The sequence below is a fragment of the Dermacentor silvarum genome, chromosome 11 (genome assembly GCF_013339745.2).
Source record: "Dermacentor silvarum isolate Dsil-2018 chromosome 11, BIME_Dsil_1.4, whole genome shotgun sequence".
In the NCBI taxonomy this organism is placed as follows: domain Eukaryota; kingdom Metazoa; phylum Arthropoda; class Arachnida; order Ixodida; family Ixodidae; genus Dermacentor; species Dermacentor silvarum.
The window spans coordinates 61,659,098-61,675,471 of record NC_051164.1 but is presented as its reverse complement, the minus strand read 5'-3'; the positions used below and the strand labels follow the sequence as shown (position 1 = coordinate 61,675,471).

Below are 16,374 nucleotides of genomic sequence, written 5' to 3'. Positions count from 1 at the left end.
ACAAGCGCGTGGTCAGTCCTTACACACACCAATGTACCGCAGCCCAATAGAAGAAAAAAATTCCCAACAGAAGGAAACAAGCTCCACCATCAGGTGGGGCTGGCACAGGAGTGCTTGCACTATCTCTTGTTGTACCTGCACAAATACGTCACTGACTGCCGGCCCGTCACATGCACACTGTGCGGGAAAACAGTGCTAGGAGACACGAGAGCCATGTGGGGAAGACGAACGTCGGGAGACCTGAGGAAGTCGAGTGGCCCCACTCTGTTTGTGACAAGGGTCTACAGTGGAATCTCGTTGATACGATTCTGCATAATACGCTTTTCAGAATAATAAGCTTTTTCTTATATACAATTTTATTCTTATATACGATTATTTTCGGATAATACGATTTTCAGATGATACGCTTTATTTTCAGTTCCCGTGGAGATCGTATCAACGAGATTCCACTGTATTGGGTGTGTCTGTACTATGGTGGCGATGAGGCCCACCTTGTCTATAAACGAGTTCTCTGGTGTGTGGTAGTGCTGCCTGTCTCCCGTCAGGCCAAACTCTTGAAACAGGGCCTGGTTGATGCAGATGAGCACAGACCGGCACTCCGCGGGGTTCCACCTCGATTCGGGTAGGGCTGCAGAAGAAAAGTCAATGGCCTAATTAATTGGTCATCGTGGACTGTCCTAGACTGCCCGAGGCACAGCAATACATTCGATTTTCCCGAGCAGCTGCAGTGAGCGATTTGAGTGCAGCTGCACTATATTTATTGTGCATCTATGCTCAGTGCGAGAATGGTATCAATGGGCACATTATTTTGCTTTTGATGGAGACTGTCCTTCACTGAATTATCAATGTTATACAGTGATCACTGGGCACAAGGTGTGCCTACTCTAACCGAAATTTCTTGACTGCTGTCGCCAAATCTGTATCAAAAGTGTCTTGTCTAAACAGACTGCTCATGCGAGATGCAAATAGTGTTGTGCATTCATTCGCACACATACACGTGCACCAATGATTACTCTGGAATGTGCAATGAGACAGGTATAAATAGTGGACAGACCTGATCTGCTAGATGACTGATGTGGCTGTTCACATAAGATGATATTCGTCGTTCAACGACTGTACTAGTTGCTATCGTCATGGTTAAAGCGTTGCTTGTTTTTCTGGGCATATGTTCACCCAACAAAGAGCTTGATTCCCAACTCACAGTTTGGGCAGTGTTCGAGTCTTTATCGTCACTACAATGTGACAACAGGCTGAGGATTCTCCATTCTGCTCAGATTTTCCGAAAGCAGACTACAAAGTACAGCGCAATACGCGTCACTTGCAGCCACCATGATAATTACTCCAGTGTTCTTTGTAGCCACCTGTAGGCAGCTACAAGGTAGTGCTACATGCTGCCACAACGCAGTGCTGCTCTTGTTGTACTCTATTATATTTATAGCATTACACAGTTTCAATGCACATCTATCCTGTAACGATACACATGCGACATGTGAGGTACGCTTACATGAATGAATGAATGAACGAACGAACTAATGTTGGTAGATGGGCTAATTCGTTGCTAGGATTGTGACCAGTTTAGTCAGGACAGAACAGATTAGTCTTTGAAGGAAGCATTGGAAGCATTGAAAAGGAATGGGATAACTTTTTTTAGTACAGCTGCTATCTCTTATGTCAAAGAAATGAAATATGGTAGAGCATGAGTGGAATAAGGTGAAGGTTTTGTGTACTAGGGTTACTGCTTGCTGTTGCCTAGTGTCAAGTAAATATCAGCTACAACCCACAATTTTTGCTGTTTTTGTCTGCCTCTTGTGTCCCATTCAAAGCAGCACTGGTAGCAGGCTTCACAATCTGAATGAGTGAGTGAGCAAGGCGTGCAGTGGTTGGGCGAGTGAGTGGGCTTGAGAGTTGGAGTGGCTAGTGAGTGAGGGTGTGAGTTGTTGGGCAAGTGAGTAAGTGTGCGCGCGTGTCTGTGCACGTGTGAGTGTGAATAGGTGGGTGTGTGGGCGGGCGGGTGAGTGATGGTGAAAGAGTGAAGTGCTGAGTGAGCGAGCGAGTAAGGTACAAGTAGTTGTGCAAGTGAGTGCGCAAACATGCAAATGGGGAGGTGAGTGAGTGAACAAGTGCTTTCTTTTATTTTTTAGCACAGAAGGAAGACAATGCTTCTCACCTGCGTGACTTAACTGCCAGTCGCACCTGACGAGGGGGTGCCCGGGGTGCCTCGTGGCTACTATTGCTTTGGCTCGGCGAGCCAATTCGTCCAGGGTGCGACGCACCCATTCGGTTGGCACCCGGTGCAGTGGCTGACACCACTGTGAGAGAAGGAGTGCGCCCTCTTCCAGGCTGGGCTCGGCCGAGGCATCGCAGCCCAGGTACGACTCCCAGCGCTGTTTCATGTGCTCGTGGCAGACGTGGCACTGCACCCGTCGGGCGTAGTACTTGAGCGTGAGATCCTCATGCCTGCGCACCAAAGCGGGATTCTCGCTCGACGAATACGACACTAGGCACAAGGTGAAAAATATGTTACACACAAACACAGTCAATTCCCGTCACTTCGACCTCTGTTAATTCGACCTCTGTTAATTCGACACTTTGCTTGATTCGAATGCAGTGGATAGCCCAAGTGAGAATTCATACATTGCTAAGGTAGAAAAACTGAAAGCATGTTACTTCAGTTAATGATCATGACGATGAGGTTTATTGGCATCCTTTTTGAAACAAGGAAGCGACCAACAATTACCTAGCCTGCTTGGGATAATCAGGTTTCACTACATCAATTGCAGTGTAGCACTTTGCTTACTTATCCTTGATCTTCTCTTTCTTTGTTAAACACCTCTATCTCTATATTGTACAGTCACCTATGCCTATAACAACCCCGGTTCGATCAATCCTTTCCTTGCTTTTTTTCCGCCAATACTCGAAATGCCTCTTGCTTAGCTCGGCTGCTGAGCCCCAGTTCATGCTTCCATCCGCTTTCAATCCCAGCACTTCACAAAGCTGGACGTTTCCTACAAGTCTTCCTGGGTGAATATCTGGGCATTTCATTATGATGACCTGAGTCGTTTCCGGACTTTTGCTGTAGCAGACACTTGCCTCATCCTGTTGCGAATACTTGCTCCAGTATGTTTTTGTCCTCAGGCAGCCAGCTTGGGCTTCGACTAGCAAGGTGTCATCATACCAATTTTTGTGTCATACCAATTTTCCCTCCAGATTTTTTTCTAGACGTATTTGTAAATCTCTATGGTAATTTTTCTTTCTGCCCTTTGCATCCAATTTATCTCACTTTCTCTCACTTTCTTTGTGTTGACTCCTGGCTGTATACCGTATTTACTCAAATCTAACGCGCACTTTTTTTCCTATAAAACATGTTCAAAAATTGTGTGCGAGTTAGAATCGAGTACGACCCTAAATCTGCGTTACCATACTGCCGTCAGCATTTCAAAATGGCCGCCTCGCACGCGAGTTGAGGTTAGCTAACGTAGCTTCCTCCATGTGCTGCAGTACACGTGCTTACGCAATAGTCTACTGTCTGTCATCACGTTCTTTGCGTCTGCTCTATCAGCATGAAGTACCGAGTTCAACATGATGCCGCATTTAAAAGGAAAGTGATCATGTGTGCGGAGACGAACGGAAATCGGGCCACATCACGGGCGTTCGGAGAATCCGAAACTTGCGCGAGGGACTGGTGCAAACAGAAGGAGAGGATTTTCGCCAGCAAAGCAATGCAGAACGGTTTCAGTGAACCGAAGCAGGACGTAATCTGCGACGATCCACTTCGGCGATACGATCGCCTTGGTCATATCTTGAAAGAAATCTGCGACGGGGAAAGTCCGCCGTGCGTCGTGTTTTCGCCGCTTATAGGTCGCGTTGAAGCGAGAGGCATGATAACACAAAGATCAATTCGCTCGCGGCGCTTAGTCACTCCAGCGTTTTGACAGTTCGTTTCCGCGGTCAACGAGCGAGATGTGTTCATGTTTGCTTGTGCGCGTGTGACACCGTGCCAGTTAATTTATTTAGTGAGTGGATGTTTGCAAGTTTATACGGCCGATAAAACTGCTATCTTTACTTCGTATAGCTGTCTACTAATTTGCTATCGCATTCGATGCTTCGCGTTTCGGGCGAAATTGCGACTTCTTTTATTCATCGCAACTTCAGTGCATCGGGAGCAAATCTGCTTTTCCAAATGAGAGAAAGTTGTATTTTTGTTTCAAAGCATGAGGTGCGCGCGGTACCGTAAAGGCCTTTTGTTTTTATGTTGTCACGGAAAACGGGTGCGCGTTACAATCGAGGGCGCGTTAGAATCGAGTAAATACGGTAGTTGCCCTTTCAATTTCCCTGTACTTGGCTTCCAACTTTCTTGACCTCTTTCCCCATTCCTTGTCCAAGCTTTTGAGGCACAGGTATTTGTGTACTTTATCTTCAAAACTAACATTTCTCTGCGCTTAGCCGACTTCAAAAGATGCCCATTCTATGTCACCCTAGACTGCCTAGTTTATGGTTTCACTGTGGGCCCCAATGCCGATCAGCTCACCGAATTTCGGTTAACTTCCAAACCCGAGAGGATCTCGGATTTTAGGCGCACAATTGCATTTGCGAACGTTTGTGCTGGCACTATTACTCCTTTACAAATTCCTCGCACCATCTCATATTTACTGTAGCCCCAAAGTGCTTTATGTTTCATCACCGCTGCATTCTGCTTCCCCTTCATCCTCAGATTATCTTGGTGAATGTTTGAGAAAGTTTTTCTTTCGTTTATATATATGCCCAGGTATTTATATTGCTTGACTATGGCTCTGACTTGCTGTTGAATCTTAATTCTCGCAATACCACGTAATTACTCGTGTCTTCATTAAAGATCATACCGTATTTACACGATTGTAGGTCGACCCATTTTTTCAAATTTGGCAATCCAATGTTGGGGGGTCGACTTAGAATAGAAACCGAACTGTGTACCGCTAGTAACGGCAAGAGAAATGAGAAATCAGGGGCGCTACGGCGTGGTTACAACTTTGCACCTACGTTTTTATGGTTACGGTAGAAGCGTAGCGTAATAATTTACTGTATTGCATACATTTTGCTGCGCGCACCACGAGCGCACGGCTCTTGTGGGAGCATCGATCATGGAAGAGCCGCCGTTTAGGGGGTATTGGTAGATGGCGGAAGAGCCGCCGTTTGGGGCGTATTGGTAGTTGGCGGAAGAGCTTTTCTTTGAGATACGATTGTTTTCGACGGCCGCGCGCATCTGTCACTTCTGCTGTTGTGCTGAATCGTCGCGCCTGTCATGAGTGCCAAGAACTTTCAGCGCTCGTTCTCAGCAGCGTTCAAACGGGTTGCTATCCTCCATGTTGAGGAAACTAACAACTGCGCATCGGGACGCAAGTCTGGAGTCAGTGAACGTGTGGTGCGGCAGTGGCGGCTTCAGCGCGAGAAAATTTGGCCTCTCTGTCTACTGTGTGCGGGTGGGTCCTCTCTGCGTGGGGGGCTATACCGCGCGATGTCGTGGTGCGGTCGTTCGCGAAGTGTGGACTCACTTTTGATGACGACGTACTGTGGGACCGCAGCAGTTATGACGGCAGCAGTACCAGTGAGGTCAACTCTAGTGACGATGAGTAGTCTTAGCAACACCATCAATAAATTTCCCTTGTGTGAAATGCACTCGCGTGGGTTTTCTCTACCCCCCCCCCCCCCCCCCCCCACACACACACACACAATTTTTTTTTAGACATGCAATTTTGGGGGGGTCGACCTACATTCGAGTCGACTTACAATCGTGTAAATACGGTAATTCCCGATTTCTCTGTGCTAAACTTAAGGCCTAGATTTGTTGCATCATTGCCACACGTATTCGCGAGTCTCTCTAAGTCCATTACAGATGTAAGATACATCAAAATCTAATCCACTGTTTTCCAGTTGTCCTTCTATGACATTAACATAAAGCGTGAACAACATTGAAGACAGAGGGCATCCTTGCTTCAGTCCTTGGTGAATTTGCACTAATTCTTTGCATTGCCAGCCTTCCTATACGATTTGGACTTGATTGTCGCTATATATCTCCTTGTACTCGGTTGTCGCTAAGATCGTAATCCTATTTTATTATTTATTTAAGAATACTGCGATCTTAAACACAAGAACATTGCAGGTGAGTATACATATTTGTACAGTATGACATATTGAGACAAAAAATTAAAAATCCAGGCAAGTGGTTTCAACAACAAATATAGTACATAGCAGAAAGTACTTCGTCAATGTCATCACACACAAGAGCATAACAGATTATTAATTTCAGCAAATGAGTTGCAAGCACCGAGTAGACCCCAACACAAAAAGTAGCAAATTATTGAATATGCATCTCAAACAATGATAAGGAATTCTGTCTTACTACATTATCAGCAATCTTGTTTCAGTTGGTTATAGTTCTAGGAAAATAGGAATACTTGTAACAGTCAGTTCTTGTTAACAATGGCTTCACTGAGAGAGAATGTTGCATGCGCGTAGGTTAACCATTGGAATAACTAATTATTCACATGTGTCCATATCGTAGTGCCCTTGTGCTTGAGAACATCCCACAGCAATGCTCTGTTAAACTTGTCATAAGCTCCCTCAATATCTAGAAATGATATCTATAAAGGCACTGTGCTAATGAAACCTCTATACAATGCGTTAGTACAAAGACACGATGGTAGCTAGTGCCGTCTAGTAGCAGCTTGTGAAAGTTAACCAGCACGCAGGTATGCCGAATCACTTCTGCAGAATCCCGCACGGTGACGGAAGGCGTTGGTCCTAGGCTCGAATCCCAAACCAGGATGAATCTTTCTACAACCGTGAAGCTTCTTTTTTTTTGAGAAGAAACCCCTTCATAGCTTCGTATTACATTTGGGTGGTTGACTATTTTTCCCTTTCACGAAGGCACGCTCATGACTGCAAAAAATTTTTCCCACAAATTTTCGAACTCCAAAGTGCAGGTGTGGGCCTTACACGAGTAAGTGTGGCAAATCGATCACAAAATGCCACCTCTGCGAAAGACTTCAGCCCGTACAAGCCAGCGCTTTCCTTGGAAGACTGATGTATACGTGCCTCTCCCATTAACGAAGCACTTAGTAAAGATGTCACTAACACTGGGAAAGCAACACACGTGACAACTACGAAGGAAGTACAGTACTCACGGCTGATCGTCCTCCAAGATGGCCGCCAGCTCGTCGCTGAAGAAGAGCAGCTTTCGGGGGTGGCCGCTCAGGGACAAGATTCCCCGGAAGGCATCTTCAGAGAGCTCATCATGTGCGTAGAAGTCCCGCGACATCTGTGACATCCAGGACCTGAGCTTGAGCCCACAGGAGAGGCGCTCCAGACACTCCTTGCGCCACCGTGTGTTGGCGGCACTGTGCTGACGAAAAAGGTCGGGCCAACTAGAAGGGAAAAAAAAAATATATATATATATACACTTTTTTCTTCTTCTTACTCAAGGAAGCTAACTAGAAACAGATGCAAAGCAAAATGTAACCACTAAAACTGAAGGCTAAAACAAACTTGGTGCGGTAGTGTTGATTGCGTTTTGCTTCTGAACATCAATTTGAACACAATGTATTGCACCAAATTGTGCATCGAAATACTTCGTGCTCTCACTCTTGAATTTTGTACGGTATTTGTCATTTTTCAACCTTCTGATTTGGTGTTTGCCATTTTTCTACCTTCTGATTGCTTACTAAATTGTGCTTATCTTCTTTTCTGTTTTAACCAGCCAGTTGCTTGTTGCTGTTGTTTATGTAACTCGTTTTAGGCCCATCTCCTTGGAGGTGCTGTTTCAAATGTTGTTTCAATCTGCTCAATTTGTGCTTGCTCTGTTGTGCTGTATATCATTTTATGTGTGTAACTTATACTGATACATCATAGACAGCAAATCTGTATAAGCAAGTTCTCACACATTTCGGAAGTACTAGGGATCTGTTTCGCCTAGTGGATATGTTAATTTTCTCTGCTGCTGAAGTTCTGATTGGCTGGGCTGGGACATGCGTGAGAATGAGACAGGCACCCCCAGCCAATCAGCACTTCAGCAGCAGACGAAATGGACGTGCAGGCTCCTAGCTGACCTCCAATGTGGAGCTGGTATAACACGACGTGAGAAAAATAATTACAGATTACTGGTTAAAAATTGCGCATATAAGTTTTTGCCTATTTTAATGAAATATACGCAAGATAACTCCTACCTTTTCCTGAAGAAACTTTCATTTGACGGACAGCACTCATCCCGTGTTCTTTTCTAGCCCTGCACTGCTTGCATGCCGCTTACAAGGCATATCCTTATTTCCAATAAAAGTCAACAAACCTTGCAGTTATGCTGGATTATTACTGGTTAGGCATTCCCTTTCAGTCTTTTGTTTGTTCCAGACATGCGCTACATTACTACTGTAACAGGGTTGTAAAAAGACAGGACAATCGGACATTAAGGGGAGATGCTCCTCACAAACATTTCTTTTTAAATAATGATGCTGGGCGAATGAAAATTTTACCACTTATAGAGCTTGATCTCTTCATTCGAAATCTACTTTTAGTTTTAGGATATATCGATGCTTTCATGTCATAAGTGCCATGCATACGTGAGAAGCAGTGCATGTTTGGGCAGCTGCTGGACTTAGCAGTTAGCATGATAGAGCAGTGCAAAATTAGTTTTCTTATCCCTAACACTTCACTGAGTGCTAATAAGCAAGATAATGTGATTCCCTTTACAGGCAACGTTTTAAGAGAATTTCGTATCTGGAGCTTCATATTCAGTGGCTGGTGCCTGAGTACATTAAAAATTTTCACCCTTAACAAAATAAAGTGATTGCATTAAATTCTAGATAAGTGCACTCTACATATCCTAAAAATTATGCCTATCAAATGTGGTCTTGATTGGACCACAATAAGTACATAAAATGTTGTGCACAAACACCTTGTGTTGCCCAAAATATGAAGTTGAGAAAAATGCGATTGAAAGTTTAAAAAATTGTTTACTTCTGTTAATTATTATTATTATTACTTCCCAGGGAGATTGTGATGCGGCAAAGCTAACCTTGGAGAGAAAAAGCTTAGGCCTACCACCTTGCACGAGCCCAATGGCGTGTGAAACCGCGGTTTGACGCATCGCGCGCTTGAAAATGTGTCATATCTGTGCCTTTTCTTGCCACCTCGAGGGCTTTATTCAAGTTTATTATACTTTTCCCGATCACTTCTGGCTCTGATTTCTTCATATGTGAAATAGGAGAGATCAATGTTGCTGAAACAACTAAAAACACAAAACCTATTTCTTTAATGAAAATTGCCATTTTTTGACCCGCCTCTCCCCTTAAAGTGACGCTAAAGAGAACCACTAGATTAGTTTAGATGGATAAGGCATTCTTTCAAAACTCTACATTCATTATGTTCATGACAACACCTCGATTACAATATATATAATACTATATAGAAGAAACAGAAATTGAGGCTAAACTGTTGTTTTCAAATTTTGTGCCAGAACCTCAGTACCGCTACTTCTGTGTGACAGCACCGATTCTAAAGCATTTTCCTGTATTTGGACCATTATGGTGCAGTGAAAGTTCTCGAAATTTGCCAAGTTCAATGTGTAGAAATGCTCGGTGTTGACAACTTGGGAGTTTCTAGGACATCGCCTCGATGCCAGTGGCATTCGCCCACTTTCATCAAAAATCGAAGCAGTAGAGAGCTTCCCCAAGCCCACAACAATCGGGAAGCTGTAACAGTTCCTCGGCATGGTTAATTTTTACCGCCGATTTATCAGGAACTGTGCTGTCATAGTAGCGCCACTGCATCACCTTCATACCAACAAGAACAGGACGTCCCTGCTGCACTGGGATGCCACCGCTCATGATACCTTCATCAAGATTAAGGGCGCACTGGCAAATGCCGCACTGCTTGCACATCCTAACCCCGCGGCATCACAGGCCCTCATGACTGACGCGTCCAGCACAACCATGGGAGCAGTTCTCCAGCAGCGCATCGATAATTCATGGCAACTCCTAGCCTTTTTCTCCAAGAAACTCATTCCAACCCAGGCTCGCTACAGCCCTTCCGGTCGAGATTTGCTTGGAATTTACCTCGCCATCCGACACTTTCACCATATCGTTGAGGGCCGGTCCTTTACCATCATCACAAATCACAAGCCCTTGACGTATGCGCTTTGCAGAGAGTCGTCAACATATACATTACGAGATATCCACATCTCTTGTTTATATTGGAATTCTTCATCAACAGTCCAACACGTCAGCGGCGACCAGAATGTACCTGCCGACACCTTGAGCCGTGTGAACTCCGTGACACCACATGCACGTCCTGCGACACTCGATGTGCAGACACTCGCCGCACACCAGGTTAATGATCCTGAGCTCCTTCAACTGCGCTCATCCAAAACAACACTACAGTTGGGCGATATCCTGCTTTATGGTGTCACACTCGTCTGCGACACTTCTACAGGCACACCGAGACCATTTGTCCCCAGCACGTTACACAAGCAAATTTTCGACACAATGCACCAGCTCACTCAACCCGGTGTTCGTGCCTCACAACGCATTATCTCACTGCGCTACATATGGCCCTGGATGAACGCCAATGTATGCGACTGGGTAGGTTCATGTGCACCCTGCCAACGTGCAAAGGTTGATAGGTATCCTGTTCCCCCAGCACACCAGTTTCTTCAACCTGATCATTGTATCGGCATTGTTCACAGTGATATTGTTGGACCACTACCACTGTGCAAGGGATACCTGCTTACCTCTATCGACAGGTTTACCCGTTGGCCATAAGCAGTGCCACTTCAAGACAGCTCTGCTGCAATGGTCGCGGCAGCTTTTGTCACAACATGGGTTGCCCGCTTTGGATGCCCTACCAAAGTTGTTACTGACAGTGGACAGCAATTCAAGTTGGCCCTCTTTCAAAAGCTCCTGCGCTTGCTTGGTATGAATCCTCTGCGCATGGCCACCTTCCATCCCCAGACAAATGGTCGCGTGGAATGCTTTCATCAACAGCTTAAGTCAGCCCTGATTGCTCATAGCATGATATTGCAATGGGTTCAACATCTACCACTGGTACTTCTGGGTATCCGGTGCGCATTGAAGTCGGACATCGGGTGCTCGAGCGTGGAGCTCGTCTACGGCACTCTGCTTTGTCTGTCCAGCGACTTCTCACCACAGCCACCTTTGGCTGCTCTGTCTACTCACGAATATGTACACCTTGTTCCCAACCTCTTCCGACATCCAAAACCTTGTCCGACGCGTCCAGTTCCAGCACGCACACCTTACATTTCAGCTGACCTTGCCAACGCAACTCATGTCTTCGTGCGCTATGGACCCATTTGGCCTGCTCTCCACCCACACTACCTCAGACCCTTTCCTCTACTGGAGAGACACGGAGTCCACAAACATTGTGGACATTCATGGCAAAACTGACACCATCGCACTTGACTGGCTGAAGCCAGCCTACTGCGAGGTGACTCCCACAGTCGCATCCCTTAATTCAGCCCTGGACGTCTCCTTTCTGGTCGGTGCTTACGCTACTTCAGTCCGCCGAGCTTCATGTAGTTGCCGATATTGTATGCAGATCATGCTGCTCTCTAGAGGGGGAGCTATGTAGTGCCAGCCACATCGACGCGGTCGTCCTAGGAAAGAAGACGAGGTCAGGCAATGCCACGAGCGACGCGGGAGCTATGTTGGCGCTGAAGACCGAAGAAAAAAAAATAAAAAGAAAAAGATCAGTGGGATTGAGCTCCAATGCTAGAACGTCTCGTTGCCTCTCTCTCTCTCTCTCATGTACTCTACAAATGTTTGGGTTCTTTTAGAATACAATGCAGTTCATCTTTACCAATAAACAATCAATAAACAATCATCTAGGCCCGACTAGACACCGTCAAAATCTATAACGTCACAGCAAGCCTGTGTGGAAACCGTGAAGCAGCATTGCCACCTGTCTTTCATTTTGGCGTCTTTTCAGGCCTTGCTAAGCCTCATCTTACTGTAAAGTGGCTTTTTGGCAATGTAGAAGCGCAATTTACTAATGCAGCTTTACCTATTTCTTTACTGCCCCTTTAAGCTAATGGACGCTGTTATTGTTGCCCATGCACTCTAAAATGTGGGTTGTTTATTAGCTTGTCACCTAAATTAGTCGGCTTGTTTTGCGACATTGTTTCGTTTTCTGTTGCATCTTACTTGGCTCATTTTTGTCCTGCCAGCATGTTGCAGAGTATGGCACATAACTTCACAATGTTGGGATCACAGTACCTATTTATTTACTTGTTTATAAATATATGAGGAGCAAACCTTAGTGAAAGACCCCTCAATTTGTGTCTTGTGCCACAATTTTTGGCTAAAAATGCATTACAGTTGCCGACTTGTCTTTGGAACAACAAAACCATGTCATAAGAATGGAAGCAAGAGTTGTAGTTTAGGAAACAGGTGGACAGATGTGAGGGGGGGAGGGGAGGGGGGTACACAACTATATATTGCACATGGATATCTGATTTAAAAAAAAAAGAAAGAAAAATGAAAACATGCCCTACAACTTCTATATCCAATCATCTCATATGATATGTGAGAACATTGATATAAGTATCCCCATATGTTCATAATAATCTTATATGTACTATCAACCAAGAAAGCTTGCAGACCACGGGATCTCAGAAAATGCTAAATATCCGAGCAGCCTTTAAAAGTAGCCAGTAAAACCATATATTACAATGTTGTTTGCGTATACCAGTAGAGGCTGGAGATGGGAATACCAGGCTGCGTTTTGAGGCAGCGGAGATATTCAACTTTTTGTCAGATCCCTTGGTCCACCAACATTTTTGGTCGATAGTACATTAGATACGGGAGTTACAGAGCATGTGTTTTATGTATATATAATATAAATAAGGTGCGCTCGCTGAAAAATGCTTCTTAAGCCCGTTTCACATGGTGCGATGTTACAGTGCGTTTTTCGCAGCTGCGATTTCCACAGATGCGAAAATAACAATCCAGTTTCACATGGATCCACAGCAGCTGCATTTTTCGCATACTCGTAGCACGGGGTTTGCAAACTCGTATATTGTTCGGTGTATGTTTTACCAACTTTTTCTTTGCTAAATTAACGACTCTGCAATGTTTCTAAACTATATATTTAAACCCCCGAGAGTTTTATTACCGTAGTTAATGAAACAAAAACAAAAAATAAACAAAGCGAGCCGCCTCCTATTGGTCGTCTATTTCCACCGCATCTGCGTTTTTGCAGAGAAGGTTAGCACGCCGAACATTGAAACATCACACGCACGAAGGTCTGGCGGCCTATTTCCCGCAGCTGCATATTCGCAAGTGCGAATTCGTAGAAAAAATCGCACCATGTGAAACGGGCTTTAGGACATCTATGCCAGTAGCAACACTATAGTCAGGCAGAAGCATTTTTAACTTGTACAAAGTGCAAATAACTCTGGATGTCTCAATTTAGGATGCAATGTAAATGCTATCTACCTATCAGGAAACTATGTATTCTTTCAACCTGACCCACACAAAGATTTCACATGTATGGTTTTACACAACATAGTCGTGCTAGATTGTGCCATGGCGTAATTTGGCACAAACATATTCGAGTTTAAAGAATTCAACCAACACCGTGCTTTAGCAACAAGGTTAAACTACATGCAATCCTGCTATCGGCTCGACAAAGCACACATGAACTTCAATAAACATGGAGGCCACACATTCGCAACGTCTTAATTGACAATTAATTGGGATATTATCACATCAGCAAAGCATAGTTGTGCGACACATACGAGATGTCAGTAACTGGCTGACAAAGTTCATTGATGCTCTTTATTTGCGCGGTTATCATCCACGGTAACTAGTGGCTATGGCTTTTTGCAGTTGCGCTTGAGGTATCGGGTTCGATTCCCGGTCTCGATGGCCGCGTTCCGACGGGCGTTCCGGCGGGGGCAGAATGCAAGAACGCCATAGTACCGTGCTTTGGATGCACGTTATAAAGAAACGCAGGTTGTCAACAATAATGCCGGCCGGGCCCTCCCCTACCGCGACTCTCAAAACTGCATGTCAAACCTCACAATTTTTGCAACTGTGGGGCTATCGAGAGGCAGAGCCCCGTGATGACACGGTTGACAAGCACTATATCCCGCGGACGAAAAAGCAATGTCATGCTCAATTAATTATCGTACAACGAATTACGTACAACATTCATTCTCATCTGTGACAAGCGTTAGCCGTCACAGGGCCACGCGTCTCCCGAAGCTTGCACCATGCTTGCGCAGGAACCGGTATCTATTTAAAGTACGCACGCCTCGGCTACCTCCGCTACGCGCTACGCAAGGGGTCCGGGCCCGTAGTCTGGCCATTTGAGGCAGCCCAGGCGGCGTTAGGCAGCACCCTAGTACGCGCGTGTACCCAGAATGTGTACGCAATCTTGGCACCTTTCGCCGGCGGCTATTCCTGTACCGGCCCGAGGCGCTGGCGGCGGGGGTAGCGCGAACATACGCAGCGCTACACACTACACGAACAGCCATGAACGTCTCAGTTCAAGGACGGCCGCGCTAGTTCGTTAGGCGCCTTCGATATTACGCCAACACCCAAGACACCCTCAAAGCTTAATTGCGTAAACGAAGCTCCCAAAATACACCGAATAGTCAAGGCAGTGAGCGCGCGTTGTATATCGTACACAGTGGCAGCTTCTATATAGTCGCGTAATAACGATATCTGCGCGTGACGGCTTCTCGATTGCGTGTAACCGAGCGCCTGAATGAATCCATTTGCGAAAACCAGTACGAATTTAATACAGTTAGCAGTTACAGCCAACAAGTCCGCTGGCGATCAGCTGATCGCGAGCAGCGTCTATCACTGCGCACGCACACCAACGCGAGCCTCAGACGCTAGAGTTGTCACTATGAGCGTCTCCAATAACGGTACTGCGACGCAAATCCGATCAATCAACAGCGTGAAGGGACCGTCAGTTAAATGCCACAATAAAGCGTGAATCCCTAAACAACAGGCGACGCACGGCAATGGAAGGCTCGGTCTTTGACTTACCGTCGAGTAAATTTCTTCTTCCACAAGTCGTTGCTGCACACGACATCGCGGAACTTTGAGCAAACTTCGGAGAAGCGCAGAAGATCGTCCACTTCGATTTGTGGGAATGACAGGATGTGCAGGATCACTTCTTGCGGCAACAAGTCCAACGTAAACACGGGCTCCGGATCCTCCGCCGCCGCCATCGTTACATCGTCTGGCAAGAGAGGCGCTCACGCGCGCTAGGTTTTTAACCCTATTGCGAAACAGGAACAAAAAATACAAAAATAAAACATCACAGGTTTGTCAGGTGACAAGCGAGAATGCGCCTTGAGGTTCCGGTTCCTTGGGGTCGTCACTATTTGTAACGAAATTGGCAATAACAGCCCTTTAACTTTGCGTTTATGTGCCTTTATTGAAGCAGACGACGTTCCGATGCCATTTTTGGCCTCGAGAAAGCGTGCCGTCTGCAAACCTCATTAAAGAACGTAAAAGTAAAATCAAACTTGCATCATAGTACATTACATTTTATGTCCTTACTTTCTTTATATTACCAATACTATGGCACAATTTAAGTGATGCACTTTACGGTTTGCTCCTAAATACACATATAAAGTTGTGTATCGTGTCAGTTTCGGTTTCGGACGTGGCTGGTAAAGGTGCGATTGGCTCAATCTCTAAATGACTCAGCATTGGAGGAAGGGCAACGCCGGCCGGTCATTCACCACTGCAGCCGCTGCCAACTATATCCTGCAAGGTTTTCTTGCAACTCCCGTTGCGCAGTTCACCGAGGTGTCAACCTCTCGTAGATCATTGCCTTTTGCACTTCCGGGAGCGTTACATACTTCTTTTGTGTGCGTTTGTGTCGTGCGTGTGTCCTTGCATTTTCTCATTTATCACACTCCACTGAAACCTCCAAAACACACTGACTCACATCTGTCCTTCTATTTGTTTTACGCAGTGATAGATTTATTGCTTTTCCTTTTTCGTGTGCGCGTGTGTACAATGAAACCTGAATCAAACGTTAGCTCAAGCTTAAGCTTGCTAGGACCGAAATCTTGCGTGGGTGTTATTCGACGGGAGGCAACTTTACGATCGAGTTAACGGGTTCAAACTTTATATCACGCATGCCAATCGATACACAGCTACGTAAATCATTAAGTATATACATGTGCTTTACGTAGATCGATAAGCTTATACGCGCGCTAGGGGGGAAAGATCAGACACGTGTTAACCAGTCATATAATCGTTAATTAAACTTGCGCGCTGCGTAGGCGTCATCTGGCAGAAAATTTGTCAATTCACCTCATTGCATGAACTATTTTCTATGCCCCCCTCATACCCTACTTTTCTA

The 16,374-nt window shown here is 45.5% G+C and overlaps 1 protein-coding gene across 3 annotated transcripts in view; it reads right to left on the bottom strand.

Annotated features, from left to right (window-relative positions):
- LOC119433449 (F-box only protein 21-like) overlaps window positions 1–15,427 on the bottom strand; it is a 39,667-nt gene extending 24,240 nt beyond the window's left edge. For 2 of the 3 annotated variants that reach the window (XM_049659192.1, XM_049659191.1), the window contains exons 1-4: window positions 15,042–15,427; window positions 7,161–7,400; window positions 2,168–2,457; window positions 492–628 (exon numbers count right to left, since the gene is read on the bottom strand). In XM_049659192.1, coding sequence (XP_049515149.1) covers window positions 492–628; window positions 2,168–2,457; window positions 7,161–7,400; window positions 15,042–15,226 — 852 coding nt within the window. In that variant the 5' untranslated portion in view covers window positions 15,227–15,427. The remainder of the gene's footprint in view (window positions 1–491; window positions 629–2,167; window positions 2,458–7,160; window positions 7,401–15,041) is intronic. The other variant, XM_049659190.1, reaches the window with a different exon arrangement.
- Between the last annotated feature and the right edge of the window lie 947 nt (window positions 15,428–16,374).